The sequence below is a fragment of the Primulina eburnea genome, chromosome 3, assembly GCF_022965805.1.
Source record: "Primulina eburnea isolate SZY01 chromosome 3, ASM2296580v1, whole genome shotgun sequence".
Lineage (NCBI taxonomy): Eukaryota > Viridiplantae > Streptophyta > Magnoliopsida > Lamiales > Gesneriaceae > Primulina > Primulina eburnea.
In genome coordinates, this window is record NC_133103.1 from 48,080,185 (window position 1) to 48,099,958 (window position 19,774).

General features: G+C 34.1%; 1 protein-coding gene across 8 annotated transcripts; it reads right to left on the bottom strand.

The window, feature by feature from the left end:
- Positions 1–16,933: 16,933 nt before the first annotated feature.
- Positions 16,934–18,957, bottom strand: LOC140828521 (uncharacterized). 8 transcript variants are annotated; one of them, XR_012117250.1, is made up of 6 exons: positions 18,327–18,957; positions 18,080–18,247; positions 17,480–17,995; positions 17,315–17,404; positions 17,111–17,239; positions 16,934–17,032 (listed from the first exon to the last, which is right to left on the bottom strand). XR_012117250.1 is itself a non-coding variant. In XM_073191457.1 (3 exons), exons 1-3 carry the CDS (start codon positions 18,942–18,944, stop codon positions 17,369–17,371), a joined length of 822 nt encoding a protein of 273 aa, XP_073047558.1. In that variant the 5' UTR covers positions 18,945–18,957; the 3' UTR covers positions 16,940–17,368. The 8 variants fall into 8 exon arrangements, 2 of the variants coding, with proteins under 2 accessions (XP_073047558.1, XP_073047557.1); XR_012117252.1 differs by having other exon boundaries at positions 16,940–17,239; positions 17,480–17,823; XR_012117249.1 differs by having other exon boundaries at positions 16,940–17,239.
- Between the last annotated feature and the right edge of the window lie 817 nt (positions 18,958–19,774).

Below are 19,774 nucleotides of genomic sequence, written 5' to 3' on the forward strand. Positions count from 1 at the left end.
GAAGGATTGGCGCGCATATGCGCGAGCTGCCGAGCAAGCTAAGCACGAGACCAGTAGGTCTCGCGCATATGCGCGAGACGTGTTGCACGTTGGGTGTGCCACTCGGCCTTATGCATGTTCGTGTATATATATATATATATATATATATATATATATATATACATGCAATAATTCTTCAGAAACGAAAAAGAGTAATATTGACAGGTTTGAATTCGAGACTTCGACAGAGGCAGAGTATCAGAGTGACAGGTATAAATTAATGTTGTGTTGGGATTGCACAACTCGAGGAAGGTTTGACTCGAGTTTCCCTAAATCACATACTTAGTTTATTACATTGATTCTTGTAATTGATGAGATTGATGTTTGTTGTCTATTGATTTATAGCCACTGCATGTAAGGACTGCTGATTCGCTAGTCATTGATTGATTTGCTTAGATACTGATTGTATGTATTGATTTCTGAGTCGTTGAGTTATTGACTGATTCGTCCATTATAGGCTGATTCGCCTATTCACCGGCTGATTCGTCTGGTGATTGACTGATTCGTCTAAATTTAAGCTGATTCGCTTAATTACTGGCTGATTCGTCAGGTTATTGACTGAGTCGTCAATTCTACGGCTGATTCGCCCAGACACTGGATATATGAATTATATCGATGCTGTTAGGGATTGATTCATTCCTATCGACTGAGATTCGGTATAATTATTATTATTCAGACATCGGGATCCCTAGGATAGAGTTGAGTCGAGTCTGAGACGACGCGTCAGTGGAGTCGAGTCTGAGACGACGCGTCGGTTGAGTGGAGTCTGATACGACATGTTGATTTACATTGTTTATGCCATTCATGATTATTGAATGTTTGATATTGATTATGTATTCTTATTTGATACAGGTTAAGAATATTTCTTATATATGCTTTCGTATATGCTTTTATATGATTGCATGTTTACATTGTTTATACTGGGATATTTATATCTCACCGGAGTTATCCGGCTGTTGTCTTGTTGTGTATGTGTGCATGACAACAGGTGGGGCTGGATCAGGGTCAAGAAGAGGATGAGAGAAGATTAGATAGCGTGGAGATCCGGGCTTCGAAGCAACATAGGATTCAGCACTGATATATAGTTGAACCTAGTTGAATTCTTGTAGATAACACAAGATTTGTATGTTCATGTTTAATATGTAATTTGATTATATTACATTACGTTTTCGCTTTGTATTTAAAAAAAAAAAAATTTTAGACCCTGTTTTATAATTGATTAATTAGTCCCAAACATGCTTAAGAACTTGATTAGCGTCCGGGTCCCCACAACAGGTGGTATCAGAGCCGTAGGTACTAGAACTGTGGATTCTTGAGATTGAGATATAAGAGGATAGTGAGCGGGGTAGATTGAGGTTTTCTTTCCTTGTTTGTGAATGCTAGCATGCTTATTGCTTTATATAATACATGTTACTTGATTTATCTGATTTGATTTTGTAATATGTATTATTGGGCACGAATCTGAATTGATTCTCGATCAGCAGTAAGATGATCGGGAGGGAGATTGAATTGAAACAGATGTGTTGGATTGGGTCACTAATCCTTTTGAGTTTCAGATATGCCTCCTAGACGAATTCCAGAACAGGGTAGTACATCGAATCCTCCAATGGATGTAACACCGACTCCAATGGAAACCTTGCTGAAGAGGTTTCAGTCATTCAAACCACCCACTCTGAAAGGTACTGAGACGTCAGTCGAGTGTGAGAGTTGGTTAGGTAGCATTGAAATGCTGTTTAATTCACTGGAGTATAGTGATGAGCGCCGGATTAAATTGATTGGACACCAGTTGCTGGATGTTGCACAAAGCTGGTGGGTTACAATGAAGAGGGCCTTGGAGCAACGAGGTACGATTATTACTTGGGATGTATTTAAAACTGAGTTTTATCAGAGATTTTTCCCGATATCGTACAGAAAGGACAAGGGGGCGGAGTTTGCCAATTTGAGACAGGGTCAGCTGAACATTGAAGAATATGTGACCAAGTTCTCTACCTTGTTGAAGTTTGCTCCTCATGTGTCTGAAAATGACGAAGCCGTTGCTGATCAGTTCATCAATGGCTTGAATCCCGATATATTTACCTTGGTGAACACAGGACGACCGAATAACTTTGCTGATGCCATGAATAGAGCAAAGGGCGCTGAAGCAGGCCTGATAAGGCAGAGAGGAGCTGAATTTGTTCCTCCAGTGTTGAGACCACAGCAATCACCTCCCCGATTCGAGAGTGGCAGTAGCAGTGGTGGAAGAAAAGATTTTCTAAAGGCTAGAGGAAAGCAGTTTAAGAAACCTGGCGGCAGTTCTTCTAGCTCTAGTGGTTCTCAGCAGAGTTATACTGGTGTTTACTGCGGAAATTGTGGCGGAAGACATTCCACTGAACAATGCCAATGAGTACTTGGTAGTTGCCACTTTTGTAAGCAACAGGGACATTTTGCCAGAGTATGTCCACAGAGGGTTTCCCAAAGATCCCAGGGAGCCGAACCATCTGGATCAGCGGCACAGTGGAGTAGACGATCAGCTGCTGTTCCTTCATTTCAGCCAGCACCATCTCAGTCACAGCAGAGGCCAGGAGGAAGCCAGACAGTTGGCCAGCCTCCTAGACAGCAGGCCAGAGTATTTGCTTTGACCGAGGAGCAGGCTCAGGAAGCACCAGATGATAATGTTGCAGGTAACTGATTTGTTTGATTATCCTGCATATGTATTGAGGGATACCGGTGCTTCACATATTTTTATTTATGAAAAATTTGCATTGATCCATGCATTATCTGTTGAATCCCTAGTTACTGTAGTATGTGTTTCTGTTCCTTTGAGAAAAGATCTGGTATCAGTGAGTTCTGTTAGATCTGGTATACTACAGTAGGATAAGAATGAGATTGAGTTAGAGTATATGGTAGCTAGTATTGTACCGATGTTGTCTGAGTTTGGGACTGCATTACGGATATTGATATGCGGATCAAGTACAGAGCTACCCTAGATTAATTTTAGAAGAGGGTGAGAATTGAACCTGAGATGGCCAAGAGATGAATATTGTACGATAAGGATTCTAGATTGAGAATTCCTTTGATAATTCGTACTAGCTATGATTTAATTAGTACAGAAAGGAGCAGAATGACTCCTTATGTATTCATTTGATTTACTGAAATTGAGTCTATCATTGGCTGATTTACCAATGATATGAAAGTTAGTAATGTTTTCCCCTGATAAGATTTCAGATCTGAGTTCAGTCAGAGAGATTGAGTTAACCGTGCTTAGTTGACCAAGGTGAATATCAGTGTCAGATATTTGCGGTTTTATGATTTTAGCAGATCGGTACTAATGAGTGATGTCTTGAATCCGACTGAATAGTGTTGCTATTCTGAATTCGGGTTTGAATCAGATAGAAGACAGTGTTGGTGGAAACAAAGGAAAGCTGATATTGCTGAATTTGTAGCCAAATATCTAAATTGCCAACAGATGAAGGCTGAGAAAATGAAACCCGGAGGACTATTACAGAGTTTGACTATTCCTGTAAGGAAAGGAGATCACAATTCCATGAATTTTGTAACGAGATTACTGAGATCCTCCCGAGGTTGTGATGCGATTTGGGTTGTGATTGATCGATTGACCAATTCGCATGCCTTATTCAGTACAAGATGATGTACCGATATGACCAGATTACTGAAATTTATGTCAGATGAGTGATCAGACTGCATAGAGTGCCAAAGTCGATTGTAGTAGACCGTGATTTTTGGTTTATATCGTACGTTGGACAGAGTTGCAGTAGGCTTTAGGTATAAAGTTACCTTTTAGTACCGCAATCATCCACAGACCGAGGGATAGTCTGAGCAGACGATCCTGACATTGGAGGATAAGTTGAAAGCAGTAGTATTTGATTTCAGCACTAGATGGCAAGATGCAGTGCCATTTGGTGAGTTTTCGTACCATCATAACTATCAGACGTGTATTGAAATAACTTCTTTCGAAGTATTGCACGAAAAGAGGTGTCGATTCCCTCTTTAGTGGAAGATATCTCTGAGATTCCTGAAATTGAACCTGACATGATCAGAGATATGACTGAAAGAATGAAGTTGAGTCAGAAGAAAATGAAGGCAGCCCAGGATAGACAAGCCGAACATGCCAACGTCGGACGATGACTGGTGGTGACTGAGACCAAAGATCGAATATATCGTTGATTTAGATAAACAGATTCGATAACAGCTGATGAAGTTGAGTTGTTACGAACCATTGATTGGTGTATACGGATGTTGTATAGCCAGTATTGTGAGATTGATTTCAGAATGGATTCTTTAAGATAAGAATTTGATTTAAGCTCTGTATACATTTCTTCTGATATATCTGAATTGATTGTTTATGAGTTCGAGGACGAACTCAGATCTAAGAGGGGGAGAAATGTAATGCCCGAGATTTAATATCGTGTCAAATTATGATTATTGATTTTTAATCAAGACGATTATTAAAGGGCTAACCAGGACACGAATTAAAAGTCTGTTGGTGAAATCGTGGGTGCGAGAGCCGAAGGTCTCGCGCATATGCGCGAAGATTGGCGCGCATATGCGCGAGCAGGGCAGGAGCTCATGGTGCCAAACAGAAAGGTTGGCTCATGTGCGCGATTATATGCGCGCACATGCGCGAGAGTTCCAGGAAAGGTGGCGCACATGCGCGGAAGAAGGCGCGCATATGCGCGAGGGTGGCCGAGAGTTGCGAAGAAAACGTCGCGCACATGCGCGAAGGATTGGCGCGCATATGCGCGAGCTGCCGAGCAAGCTAAGCACGAGACCAGTAGGTCTCGCGCATATGCGCCGATGATGTCGCGCATATGCGCGAGACGTGTTGCACGTTGGGTGTGCCACTCGGCCTTATGCATGTTCGTGTATATATATATATATATATATATATATATATATATATATATATATATATATATATATATATATACATGCAATAATTCTTCAGAAACGAAAAGGAGTAATATTGAGAGGTTTGAATTCGAGACTTCGACAGAGGCAGAGTATCAGAGTGACATGTATAAATTAATGTTGTGTTGGGATTGCACAACTCGAGGAAGGTTTGACTCGAGTTTCCCTAAATCACATACTTAGTTTATTACATTGATTCTTGTAATTGATGAGATTGATGTTTGTTGTCTATTGATTTATAGCCACTGCATGTAAGGACTGCTGATTCGCTAGTCATTGATTGATTTGCTTAGATACTGATTGTATGTATTGATTTCTGAGTCGTTGAGTTATTGACTGATTCGTCCATTATAGGCTGATTCGCCTAGTCACCGGCTGATTCGTCTGGTGATTGACTGATTCGTCTAAATTTAAGCTGATTCGCTTAATTACTGGCTGATTCGTCAGGTTATTGACTGAGTCGTCAATTCTACGGCTGATTCGCCCAGACACTGGATATATGAATTATATCGATGCCGTTAGGGATTGATTCATTCCTATCGACTGAGATTCGGTATAATTATTATTATTCAGACATCGGGATCCCTAGGATAGAGTTGAGTCGAGTCTGAGACGACGCGTCAGTGGAGTCGAGTCTGAGACGACGCGTCAGTTGAGTTGAGTCTGATACGACATGTTGATTTACATTGTTTATGCCATTCATGATTATTGAATGTTTGATATTGATTATGTATTCTGATTTGATACAGGTTAAGAATATTTCTTATATATGCTTTCGTATATGCTTTTATATGATTGCATGTTTACATTGTTTATACTGGGATATTTATATCTCACCGGAGTTATCCGGCTGTTGTCTTGTTGTGTATGTGTGCATGACAACAGGTGGGGCTGGATCAGGGTCAAGAAGAGGATGAGAGAAGATTAGATAGCGTGGAGATCCGGGCTTCGAAGCAACATAGGATTCAGCACTGATATGTAGTTGAACCTAGTTGAATTCTTGTAGATAACACAAGATTTGTATGTTCATGTTTAATATGTAATTTGATTATATTACATTACGTTTCCGCTTTGTATTTTAAAAAAAAAAAATTTTAGACCCTGTTTTATAATTGATTAATTAGTCCCAAACATGCTTAAGAACTTGATTAGCGTCCGGGTCCCCACAACAGGTGGTATCAGAGCCGTAGGTACTAGAACTGTGGATTCTTGAGATTGAGATAGAAGAGGATAGTGAGCGGGGTAGATTGAGGTTTTCTTTCCCGGGAGTGTGGGATGTCGTCTTAACATCCTCCCAGGATTTATAACAAGTTTTCGAAAAATTTATTTTTATTATTTCTAATAATAACATTATATTATATATTAAATATATATACAATAAATAAATAACAGTAAAATAAATATTATTACTTTTGTTACCTTTTTATTCTGTTTGGAGCTTGGAAAAGTATGAAGGACTTTTAGAGCTTCGTGCTGATAACGTGTTGTGAAAAAGTAAAAATTTATGGTAAAAAGTAAAAATCTCAAACTCTCAAAATTTACCAAACTACACACTTTATAATATTTTTCTCTCTTCTCAATTGTGATTTTCTTCACAAATGAGAGATCTATTTATAGGAAATCTTTACAAATAATCCAAAAATAAAATACATCATTACCTACATCATCACACACTAATTTTCAATATTTACAACTCTTATTTTCAACATTCAAATATTCAATACACACATTTTAAATATTATTTTTCAACTCACTCAATAATTATGGCCAGTGGATATGTTGAATAAAAGGTTGGTTAATGGAAGTGTGAGGGAAATATATTGTACTCATAAAGTTAATTTTAAGACAATAATTTGGTTGGTTAAAATATATATGAATTTTTAATTAATTTTTTTTAATTAGATACCCTTTTACTTTTTAATTTGACCAAAATGAACGATTTAAAGAATAAGATAAATAAAAAAGTAACATTAATTACGTTTTTTGATCAAATCTAGATTCGAACTATATGTTTTTGTACAACACAAAAATTTACTACTATAATATGTTGTGTGATTGAACATTAACGTAAACAATTATATACGTATTATATCGAGGTCGAGTATGGACCATTTGGGTTGAATTTTCTTATCTAGGTCGAAGTTTTCACATTTTGTTCTAGAATGAGTCGAGTTGTTCGTGTTTGGATCGAGTTTTCACATTTGGGTCGAGTTTTACACATTTGAGGTCGAATTTGAAGTAAAGTTTTGAGATGTTTTTTAGAATGAAGTTTTATGTCAAAGTTAAATTTGGAGTGAAATTTATATTTCGATTGATTTAAATTTTATTTTTATGAACAAAATTGTAAAATTAAGTTGACTAAATTTAGAAGAAAATTGAACCCCAGTTTCCAAATTTTCCGCAATAATTTGCTCTATTTTTGCATTTTGGGCTTCCTGAGATACTCATCGAAATGTAATATTTCTCATGACCTATTCTCAATTATATGAATTGTTATGAAATAATCAAATGATCACTGAGAAGGTAAACATGATTTTCATTTCATTAAAATAGTACGAGGGTCTTTCAATTTGTTCTTACATGATTTAAACTTCATGTACTTTTAATTTAAGTTTCATACGATGAGAAATATAACATTGTCATTAATATTATGGATGTAACTGAACCAAATCAAGCCGAATAATATTAAAAAAATGGATATTCGAATTTGAGTTTGAAAAATGGTATCATATTCAAATTTTAATTGAAATTAAAAAATACATCTAATTTTGATTCAAACTCATTCAAATGATTCAACCTTGAATTGATCATATTTAAACTATAATTCGAAATTACTCAAATACTAGCTTGAAATTTTTTTTATAACACCACAAAACTAAAAAAAGATTTATATCTCCAGCATATCCATTTTTTACTGCCAGCAGATTGAAGAACTCAATAACTCAAGTTACATTTTCTTTTATTCTCCACGAGAAGATGGTGAGATTGTTTTAACTCGAGTCTTACGTATGCCTCCGGATTGACCAAACCATTACTAATCTTTTTTCCTTCCAATACTAAAACATAATTCATAAATCATCACACTTTAATCCTCTGATTTGTTTCTATACTTATGTTTGTAAAATTAATAATTTTGTGTTTTTAATAGTTTTGAAATGAAGAATGCGTGGGTAATTACATGAGGGGTTTAAGGAAGAAAAATAAATTATGCACGTAATCCATATAAGGCCCCAAAAATATCATAAATGAAACGAATTAACATAGGTTGGCACAATTTTAGGGTTCTCTCCAAGAACAAGTGCATGCCGAAAAAGAGTGTTAGTTATTTTCAAGCTCAATCAGTAATTCATCGGTAATGTATAACAGAAATTAGTAACATATTACATGTAACCGTGTCGATTGACATATGTGATATTTATGTGTTTATATGACGTATTATGACATTTAATAATATCGATGTATGAAAAATAAAATATATTTTACATATATATATATATATATATATATATATATATATATATATATATATTTATATACATAGCATCGATCCATGATATTGCATTTCATATTGGTTTCGATTCTACGGGTGACATCTTTATATTTTGTATGGATTCGAGATGTGATTTTGGGATAATACGAAATTGTTGCATTGTCCGAAAGATGATGTAGGCTTAGAAATGTATGATAAAGACATATAGTTGATATTTTTTTTTATCAATGAATTGCATATTTTGATTATCTCTCGACCCAAGTAATAATAGTGAATAATAACTCAATATGATATGACCGAAATAAAAATATCTATCATAATGAATGACGTATGGATTTAACGCTTGTTCATGTCAAAATCTCATGCAATGATAATTGAAATAAAATAATGATGTCAGTAGATCAGTTGTATCAAATGTTCTAGCTAAGTCACGCGAACAAAGGCTACGTCGGTGTAGGACCACTTCTCCACCAACCAACTATATGTGTATCTTATTCAACTTCCCAAGGATTTCAGACAATATATATGATTATTAGGATTTAAAATATATTTAAAATAATATTTTAGTAATGTTAAACATTATATTGATTTAAATATTTTTTAAAAAATCTACATATTGTAGGACCAAGTGCTTACTGTTTTACCAAAAGTTATAGCTAGTTGTAATGTTACAACTCAAATATTTAAAATCGTATAGCAGCCCAAGTGTCATGATTTGATCGCTATATCTAACATGAACAATTATTAAACCTTAACAATTTACCTTCCAATAATTCACTCTTTGCAATCAATGGGTACATATACATTGCCTCTGATACCAATTATAGGACCGAGCACTTGTCATTTTTACTAAAAGTTATTGCTAGTGGTTTAATTCAAATATTTTAAACTACATAACAGCTCAAATATCATAGTTCTATCACTCTACTCAGCACACACAATTATTGCACCTCAATATATATAATTATATTTGATTATACATATAATGTTTAGATTTGAAATCTAGATAAATATATCTTTTTATTATTTATATCCAAATTTAAGTTCTTTATAATTTAAACTATATTATTTAATATAACATAACGATTTTCCGGTTTGATAGCTTGAAACATTTTTAATTATATCGATTTGATGATCGATTCAATTATAAAAATATGTTACGTGGCTAGAAATTAACTGAGTAGAGCATATAAATGCTTTGTGAGTTCCAAAAGACTCAGAAATTAGTAAAAATTGCTAATCAGTCGGTGGTGGCTAATTCTGAAAGAAAGTGGACACCGCCGGGTAGATGCACCCTAAAGATGAATGTGGATGCAACATTCAATGAGGATAAGCAACAGTACAACGCTGGGGGGTGATTCGGGACTCACAAGGCCGTTTGTTGCTAACATTTGGAAAACAAATCAATCAACCATTATCGGTATCTAAACAATGATATATGGTATGCAATGCATGTATGTTGTGTAGGTATCAGGTCAAATGCCCATCCACTGAGCACATGTCAGAATCAAACGAATCGCTATCAAATCAATGCTCGAGCTGGCACACCAGCCTCAATCAGGGATACTCGTATGATAGTGTCGACGAAGCGCCATCAAATCCCAAATCTCATATCCAATCATCGGGGCCACAAATGTCTATGCTTTACGGGTCATATAATACCAGCATAGAAATTGTGTTCACAAACCCCAGAATCCAATCAAATCATGTCAGGGTATCCAAGGATCATAGCTCAACGTGCATGTCATGTATCGATGTATGCATCAAACGATGTGTGTTAACAAAACATTTATTTTATACATCGATATCTCAATCTCAATGTCATGTATGCCACATCAATCAACAAATAAGGCATATAGACACATAATCTCATTCCAATCAATCCAATCAAGCCGACATATATCACATAATACAGATACCTATCGTATGTTACCCGGTCGTAACATACCTCAATTCTTCGTTCCAATTGATGTAGCCTGAAGATATCGGTATAATACTTTATCTACATCAATAACATACTCACTCCAATCAATAACATAATCCAAAATCATTAATATGAGTTTCAAATATCATTTGAAACTTCAAAAATTCATATCAAATCAAAATCATATCATAATTCAATTCCGACTTCGAATATGAGTTTCTTGTCGGTTATTCTACTACATATAGAAAATTCAACTTCAAATACATGCTATTCCAGCATTTTGATATTTCGAGCTGCTGGAACTAGAAGAAAATTACCTCAGTCAGAAGCAATCGACGCGACGATCACAAATATATAATTTGTTTCGTGTTTAGACAGCGTTTCGAAGTCGATTCAGACGGAAGAAATCAAATTCTCTCGGTTATTCTCGAAGCTACCAAAGAAAAAATGAATAAAACGAAGACAAAGTTCGTTCTTATCAATTCACCGCTTTGGCGCTCGGGCGGTAGAATTCTCGCGCCCGAGCGCGAGACATCCTGCCCCTGGCTAACAATTGCACCGCGCTCGGGCGGTCGCAAATTACCGCTCGGGCGCGACACATTCTGCCCAAATGCCACGCGCTCAGACGGTTACAAACTACCGCTCGGGCGCGAAGTGTGCTGCCCGAATACACCCACAATTTCAACCCTGGCGCTCGGGCGGTCATTTTCTACCGCCCAGGCGCCACTCGTTTTGTACAAATATTTATGTTTGTACTATATTGGTGTTCGGCCTCTCCACTCGAACTCTTACAACGTCAATTCATATTCGATAATCATTTACTCAATTCCATTGTCATGATATACATCAAATACATACTCACATGACAATTTCATATATTATCGATAATCAACACAGGATTTACGATAATACGATACACGGTCCTTACATCCTTTGTGTGGATGAATGTAGAATTTCCATCTTGGTTGGTTAATCTTGTAATTGAAGATTCTTTGCAATAAAATTACGAGTTTTACCGTAAAAAATTCATCAATAAATAAAAGCACATAGGACAAGATATCGTGAAAAAGATTAAATATCCTACTCAATAATTATGGCTAATGGGAATGTTGAAGAAAAAGAAAAAGGAGTTTGTTTAGTGGAAGTGTGAGGTGGTAAAGTGGGACCCGGATCGCCTACCGTGGTGGTAGGCACAACAAATGTTGATGTGCCTACATGACAATTTTTTAATTTATTTTTTATTTTTTATCTTTTTTTCCCTCTTATTTCCCTCTTTTTTTTTATTTTGTTTTCACTCCATTTTCTTCCATTTTTTTTCTCTCTTCCACAAATATTATTCACACAGTTTTATATGAAATAATATAAACATTTAATTCTTTTATGTTCAATTAATAATTTTGAAATTAAAAATTACTATATTAAATTTTTACATGTGAAAACCATATCATTGTTTTCGAATTTAATGAGTATTATTAATTTTCTTTTTCAATGAACAAAATTTTTAACAACATAAAACTATTAATATGTTAATGCTTAAATTAAAATTTATAACAGTTTCATCATGCAATATCAAAACTAAAATTCAACACCACATTTCCATCAAAAATAAATAATTCAAAACGTATGTTTTGAGACTTCATTTCAACTAACAATGTTAATCGGCTATTCTTTAAATAAAAAACTACTCAAGAGCATTATATGAACAAGAAAATTGAACCTTGTATGTTATAGTATATCCTGTAAAAATAAAAAAATAAAATAAAATTGAGTGAGAGAGAAAAAAACGAGAAAAAGAAGAAAAAGAACAAAAGAAGACGAGATGAAGTAGCTGAGAAGAAAAAAATGGAGGAATAATGTTTGTGGGAGACGGAAAAAAATAGATGGAAAACAAAAGAGAAAAAGAGAAGGAAAAAAGTGGAAAAAGTGAAAAATTTAAAAACAATGCCACGTAAGCACAACATATGCGGGTCATTTGCAAATTTGAGCTCCAAACAAAAAAATTAAGGTCAAAGGCTTTAGAATATATTTTTTGGTCAATAGACCTTATTGTAATTAATAGTTAATCTAATTATTAAGTAATAGGGTTTTGAGCTAATTGAGAAAACCTAACTTTCCCTCCTCGTTCTTTCACGCTCACGACTTTGATATCTTCTTCCTTTGCATCAATGCTATTGTCCATTTACTCCCATTTTTCTCATTCTCAATCTTCATTTCATTCTTAGCATTCTCAACCTCTTCATTTTCTTTTCTCCAAGGTATTTTATTTGGCCATTTATGTTTTCATAGGATAATTGGAATATCAGTATAAGGTATTTTATTTGGCCATTTATGTTTTCATGTTTGTGGATTATCAGTTACTCAAGTAATTTGATTTTTTATTCCATTTGTTAAAACATTTATTTCAATCGGTTAAATTATATATTTCAGTCGATCGGTTAAATCATATATTACATTCGGTAGGGTAAATCATATATCACAGTCGCTTAATATCATTCAGTCAGTCGGTTCATATTCATTAGGTTGACACATTTATTTCCGTAGGTTAAGGTATGCATTGCAGTCGGTCAATATATATATATATATATATATATATATATATATATATATATATATATATATATATATATATATATAAAGCTCAAGAGCATTTACAACATATCTGTCTTTTGGCGTTTCAAATGTTAGACCTTTACTTCATGTTGAAATTATCAAAACAAGTGGCTTTGAAACAAGTTATGAAAAAACTGACAATGCTAAAGATCTTGAAGTTTGTAGAGATCATAATGATGAGATGGTTGACAATTGTGAAACTGAAGTATGGTTGTAATGAGAGAACATTTGATGAATATTTTGATGAAGTATTTTTTGAGAATGGCTTAGACAATGAAATGAATGAGCATGAGAATGGGGTGGATGAAATAACAAGTATTGATAATGTGGTAACAGAAATTGTTGAGAATGAATTTGTTGTGAATGAAGAGAATCATGTTGAAGAGCTTACATCGTGTACAACACATAATACACAAGTTGAATTTTCTTATCCTGAAAAAGATGTGCAAGATTCTACATTATTAGCCACAGTAAGAGATGCTGAAGGGAATGTGACTTATTCTTTTAATGATTTGTCTAATTTTTTTGTCGGTCAAGAGTTTGAGAGTAAAGATGATTTTCAAACAGAATTGTTTAAGATTTGTTTAAATGCGTCCTTTGAAATAGATGTTTGAAAATCCAACAAAAAATATATGATGTTAGATGTGTTACACCGAGTTGCAGTTGGAAAATACGTGCATCACAAATAGAGAATTCATCACGATTCTCTATACGTGTTTATCATAACACACATACTTGTGACCTTTCATACCGGAGGAAAATGTATGGACAAGCAACATCGGACTTTGTAGCAAAGATTTTTGTTGAAAATTTTATAGGACAACTCAGTTTGCCTGAACCAAAAACCATAATTACAATGATGCAAAATAAAAGTGTTGAAATTAGTTACTTCAATGCATGGAGGGGAAGACAACTTGCTTTGGATAAGTTACTTGGCAGTCCTGAAGAGAGTTATCGAATTATGCCTTCATATTTATACATGATTGAACAAGTGAACAGATGCTCGAAAACTGATTTGGTGACAGATTCAACAGGTAGATTGAAATATATGTTTCTAGCATACAGGACATGCATTGATGGATTTCGTAGAATGAGAAAAGTTATATCTGTCGATGGGACATTTTTAAAATGAAAATATAGAGGTTGTTTACTTGTTGCTACAGCCCAAGATGGTGACTTTCATCAATTTCCTTTAGCATGGGCCATTGTTGACTATGAGAATGATGATTCATGGACTTGGTTTTTGCAGAAGTTGAATGAGCTTATTAATAGTGATCCTAACTTGGTAATCATTTCTGACAGACATATATCTATTATTAATGTTGTTTGTATAGTATATGAGCATGTATGAGCATGCATCGCATGTACATTGCTTGTGGCATCTTTCACAGAACCTTAAAAGAGCGTCTGGCGGAAAAGGTGAGATTGATTTGGTTATGAAAACAACATGTGCATACAAAGTGTCTGAATTTGATGAGTTGTACGGATGTTTGAAAGAGAGATATCCCAACATTGCAGCGTATCTTGAAATGCATTCATCTCCTGACAAATGGTCTAGAGCTTATTCCCCTGGTGCTAGATACAATATAATGACGAAAAATGGGGGTAGAGTCAATAAATGCAAAACTTAAGACTGAAAGAGAGATGCCTATTGTAGCATTGTTGGATACAATTCATAAATTAACTTCAAAGTGGTTCAACAATCATCGAAATGCAAAAGGTTCAGCTACGATGACATTTATGCCATCGACAGAGGCTATCTTGAGAGCTAATTTTACATTGTCACAACGGTTAAAAGCATCTCAACTCAATGCATTTGAGTATCACGTATACGGTGATGGGAAGGATGAAGTTTTTAATTTATCTGATAGATCTTGAAGTTGTTGAGTGTTTCAAATTGATAAAATTCCATGCGCTCATGCAATTGCAGCAATTTATGGGGCAAAATTAGATTTGTATGACTTTTGCTCGCCCTACTACTCAACACAAATGTGGGCCCTCGCTTATGCTGATACCATATATCCGATGCCCATTGCAAATGAATGGAACATTCCAGATCATTTTAAATACAATGTACTTCGCTCGGATGTCAAGAGGAAACGTGGTAGATCACAAAAGAAAGAATTCATTCTATTGGGGAGTTTGGTCGGAAGAGAACTAAAAAATGTGGTGTATGTCATGAATCTGGCCATTGCCGAAAAAAATTCCCTAAGAGACAGACTGGTGTGTAGACGAGTTGTTCAATTTTTTGTTTACGATGTTGTATTTGCATGTTGATTAGTTTTTGTCAAGTTTGTTGTTTGAACAGGTTGTGCATGCAGATTCAATATATATATATTTCTGTTGATTAAACGTTTTCATATTTCTGTTGAATCGATGTTTTTAATCAGTCGGTTGATTCAATGTATATATTTAATCAGTCGGTTAAACGTATATATTTCTGTTGATTCAATGTTTTTACTCAGTCTGTTGCGGAATATATTTCAGTTGGTTCAATGCAAATATATTTCAGTGTCTAATCATATATTTCAGTTAACACATATATTTCAGTCAGTTCAATGTGTTCAATCAGTCAGTTAATGCAAATATATCAGTCGGTTCAAAGTGTTTAAAATCAGTTGGTTTAAAAGCATACATTTCAATTAACTAGTGTTTCAGTGGGATACACTCTTTATTTTGGTCGGTTATACCATACATTGCGGTCGGTTATACCATGTATTTTAGCTAAATATATCAGTTGGTCAAATGTAAAATCGGTCGGCTAATGAAAATATATCGGTTGGTTAATGCAAGTATTTCATTCGGTTAATGAATATAGTCACTAAATCAATTGGTATAATTACTAAGTGTCATATAACTCTAATAGTCTATCTGATAGTCAGTATAATCGACTGAAATTATATGTTATATATAGAGTATAGTTTCTAAATGCCATACAACCCTAACTGGGTATAACAAATCAATCACATATAGAGTATAGTTACTAAATGTCATATAACTCTAATGGTCTATGAGAGAGTCAGATGATTTATAAGTTTGAAATGACGCTCATTACAAATCAATCATATAATGAGCATAGTTACTAAATGTCATATTTTAGCCGGTTAATGAAACTTTAGTTGATTTAGTATGTTTAATTAGTCGGTCAAAACATATGTTTCAGTCGGTTATTAAAAGATTTCAGTTGGTTCAATGTGTTTAATTAGTCAGTTAATGAATATATTTTAGTCGGTTAAAAATTATATTCGGACATTTGGATTCTTGAACTCATCTAATCGCTTGAACATACTTAATACTCTGTCTTCGATCACCATCAAAGCTGTACGATCAAGTATAGTTACTAAATCAATCACATATAGAGCATAGTTATTAAATATCAGATAACTCTAATGGTCTATCAGAGAGTCAGATGATTTATAAAGTTGAAATGACATTCTCATCGATTGATCATAACAAATCAATTATATATAGAGTATATTTACGAAATGTGTTTAATCAGTCGGTCAAAGCATATGTTTCAATCGGTTGTTAAAAGATTTCAGTTGGTTCAATGTGTTTAATCAGTCAGTTACTGAAGAGGCAAAATTTTTATAAGGAGGAGAGATTGTAACACCTCAAATATTTCTAATGGCTTTTATGTGTGTTATGTTAATGATGTTTAAAAGCATGATTATGGTTATGAGAACATGGAATAAAAGTTTGTTGAAGTATTTGTTTGTTTGGTTGGTTCGAATTGTGGCGGTAGTTACAGGTTTTAGCATAAATATTTGAATATTGATTCAAATGATATGAGGTTTCTTCTATTAGATAGCTAAGATATATTACTACAACTTTTCTTACCCGGGGTCCGTGTATTTAATTTTTGGCAGCCGTAATGGCATGGACCCTTACCCAAAGTCCGTGTATGTGCAATTTTCCCATTCAACGATAAAGTATGTGCAGCCAAAAATATATCTCCCATTCAAACATAGTTGCTACATCACCAGCACCAACTAGGCTAGCATGTGCAGCTTCTTTATCACCACATTCAACGATAGAGGTCTTTTGTTGCTCACCTATAACTAAAATAAAGTATTGTATCATAATAAAATAAATGATTATTTCAAATATATAATTTACAAACACTTAACACATATTACTATTCTTTTTCTTGGACCGTGCGTAGAAGATAATTTGTTCTCCAAATCGTGGATCAAACACTTCTTTCTCTTGGCTCATTCCTTCATTCAAGTCTCGATTGACATAAGTTACCTCTTTGACCGGGTTAACTATGACTTAACAAATTAAATATCATTAGTGAAATAAAAAAGCATACTACAATTTGGATTTAAAAGTAAATATACCAAGATGTGTAAGAGGAGATATGAATGGTTCTACAATCGCCTCTTGCCCAAGAGTCACTCATTGATTGGAAACAATTGTCCTTGGCTCACCTACAATTAAAAAAAACATATTATTATAATCAGATAAATAATTATCTCTAACATTTTAAAACTCACAGAGCTTACATTTTTCATGGGTCTTCTTTTTCTTAAATTGTGCAAAGACAGTGGTTGGTTCATCCAAACGTCTTTTGGATGAACTTGAAATGTTCAAAACTTCCATTATACATTCAAGTTTGCTATCCAAATTTGAAATCATATATTTCAACTCCACAAAGTTTCTGTCCACGTGCTCTTGTAAAGCTTTAACTTGTCCACTAGTATCTGATTTGCTGAGGACATCATCTCGTTCGACTTGAAGGGATTGTTTTTCTAGTGCTTTCTTGGCTGGATAAAGTTTAGAAGACCTCTTTGACTTATTTTTGGGACAAAGTTTCTTTCATGGACTTCTTCTTTGGATTGAATGGTCTCTTTAGATTCACAAAGAGTGGGATTCTTAGTGATGTGCACAGATTTTCCCACCAACAATAATGAATTAATATAGGACAAATGGGAATCTGTACAAGAATCTTCAATGAAAATATTTCTAATATAAGAAGCAATAGATTCTTGATCTGTAAGTGACAAAATACTCCTAACAATCTGTAAATTTAACATATTTTAAATTAGTAATACACAAATAGAAAATATATTAATAAAACTAAATTATATGCTAAATACACTAACATTTTTACCACTCTTTGATGCATCTAAAATGTCAATATATCTAGGAGATCCTTTTTTTGACCAGTTGTTGGAAATCCATTGGCACATGCGTGGAAGATATGTATTGTCTCCTTCTCTTTGTTTCGCAAAACGCTCCCCAATACCACGAACGCATTCGTATGCAAGAATCTAAATTCAAAAATTATAAAAACACATATAATCAACGATATTCGAATCAAATGGAAAAATGCAAAAAAAAATTAATTACCTGTAGCGGATTGATGAATCCAACCATATCATGAGTTCCACTGTTCGAAAACTTACCGTTTTCTGCTTTTTTGCTCAACACAACTTCTTTTTTCTTCAAATCAAGCTTCAAATTACAAACAACTCCTTTGAAAGATATTGTACTGCAAGGGTACTTATTAAAAACATCAAAATAATCAATCAGGCTAAAAATCTCTTTATCAACTTGAGGATTCTTAACTGGAGCTATAGGCCATAGTACACCACAGACGAAGTACAAACAAGCCATTTTCACTCTCTCTATACTCAACAACTCATCCACACTTTTCAAATCCTTCAACTTCATTTCAACTTCCTTCACAGATACTTTATCACTACCTTGAAAATATTTATCACAAAAGTTTGAAACTTCTACTACTTCATCAGGAAAATTATCAGAACAATCCAACCCTGTTATCAATGCATACTTCATTCTAGAAAACCTGACTGGTCTATCATTTACAACAAACCACATTTCATCATCGTCTGTTGCATACACTTGTCTCCTCACCATAAACCATAAAATTTGACTAGATAAATTATAATCCGCAGCATACTTGATCAGTTTGCCAAATTGTGTTTTTTCAACCATGAAGTCCATGTCCTGCTCATTCAAGTAATCTAATATAATTTCACTGAAATTTTTATATTTGGGACTCCTATGATATTTGAGATTGAAGATTAACCTGGAAAAAAAATCAAATCAACTAGTAATATCGATTAATTAAATACTCAACTATGTTGAAATTCTTGAAATTTATAGAGCAATATGAAAAATAAATATTTTTTTATAAAATAAATGAACATACCCAAATCTTTTGTGCAACCATCTCTGATATTCTTTCTTCTATCAACAACAAGTTTCAAAGAGAAGAGATCTTGATCCCCCCAAAAAAAATCAACTTCAACGTTGGTGGAGGAAATGAAATATTTGATATAAAAGATCGAGTTGAAGGATTAGGACATTCATCGACTGCGAGATTCCAATTCATCAATAAACAAATAAAATGAAAAACCGAATAACCATCTATACCTGTCAAGTGTTTCGAAGTTCAAGCTTCTATCAACCATCACTACTGAATCCATTTAACTCCAAACATTTTATGAAGCATTATGATGGTGAGGTAGGAAAACAAATCCGTAAATTTAGCATTTTAAATTTTCAACTATCTAAAGAAGTAAGAAATCAAATCCATAAACCTAGAATTTCAATTTTCAAACAATTCCAACTTTAACTCACTAGCTCGATAGATGTTTTAAAATTATTTTACGCAAATATTCATTGCAAAAACGACAAGCAGTAGCTCAACTATTTTTCTTTTTTTCCAAGTAATGATAATTTTTTAGGATAAATGAGAAGAATGTTACTTGCAACCATCTTAATAAACCTACAATCGAACGTCTATCAAGCTTTTCGTTGCAACAAATGTG

Excerpts from the sequence above, each read along its gene's own strand:
- LOC140828521 (XM_073191456.1), bottom strand. The coding sequence starts at position 18,944 with ATGGACTTCATGGTTGAAAAAACACAATTTGGCAAACTGATCAAGTAT. Across the intron at positions 18,248-18,326 it reads GATTCATCAATCCGCTACAG|ATTCTTGCATACGAATGCGT; the intron begins GTAATTAATTTT and ends TTTTGAATTTAG. Across the intron at positions 17,996-18,079 it reads CATCAAAGAGTGGTAAAAAT|ATTGTTAGGAGTATTTTGTC; the intron begins GTTAGTGTATTT and ends TTAAATTTACAG.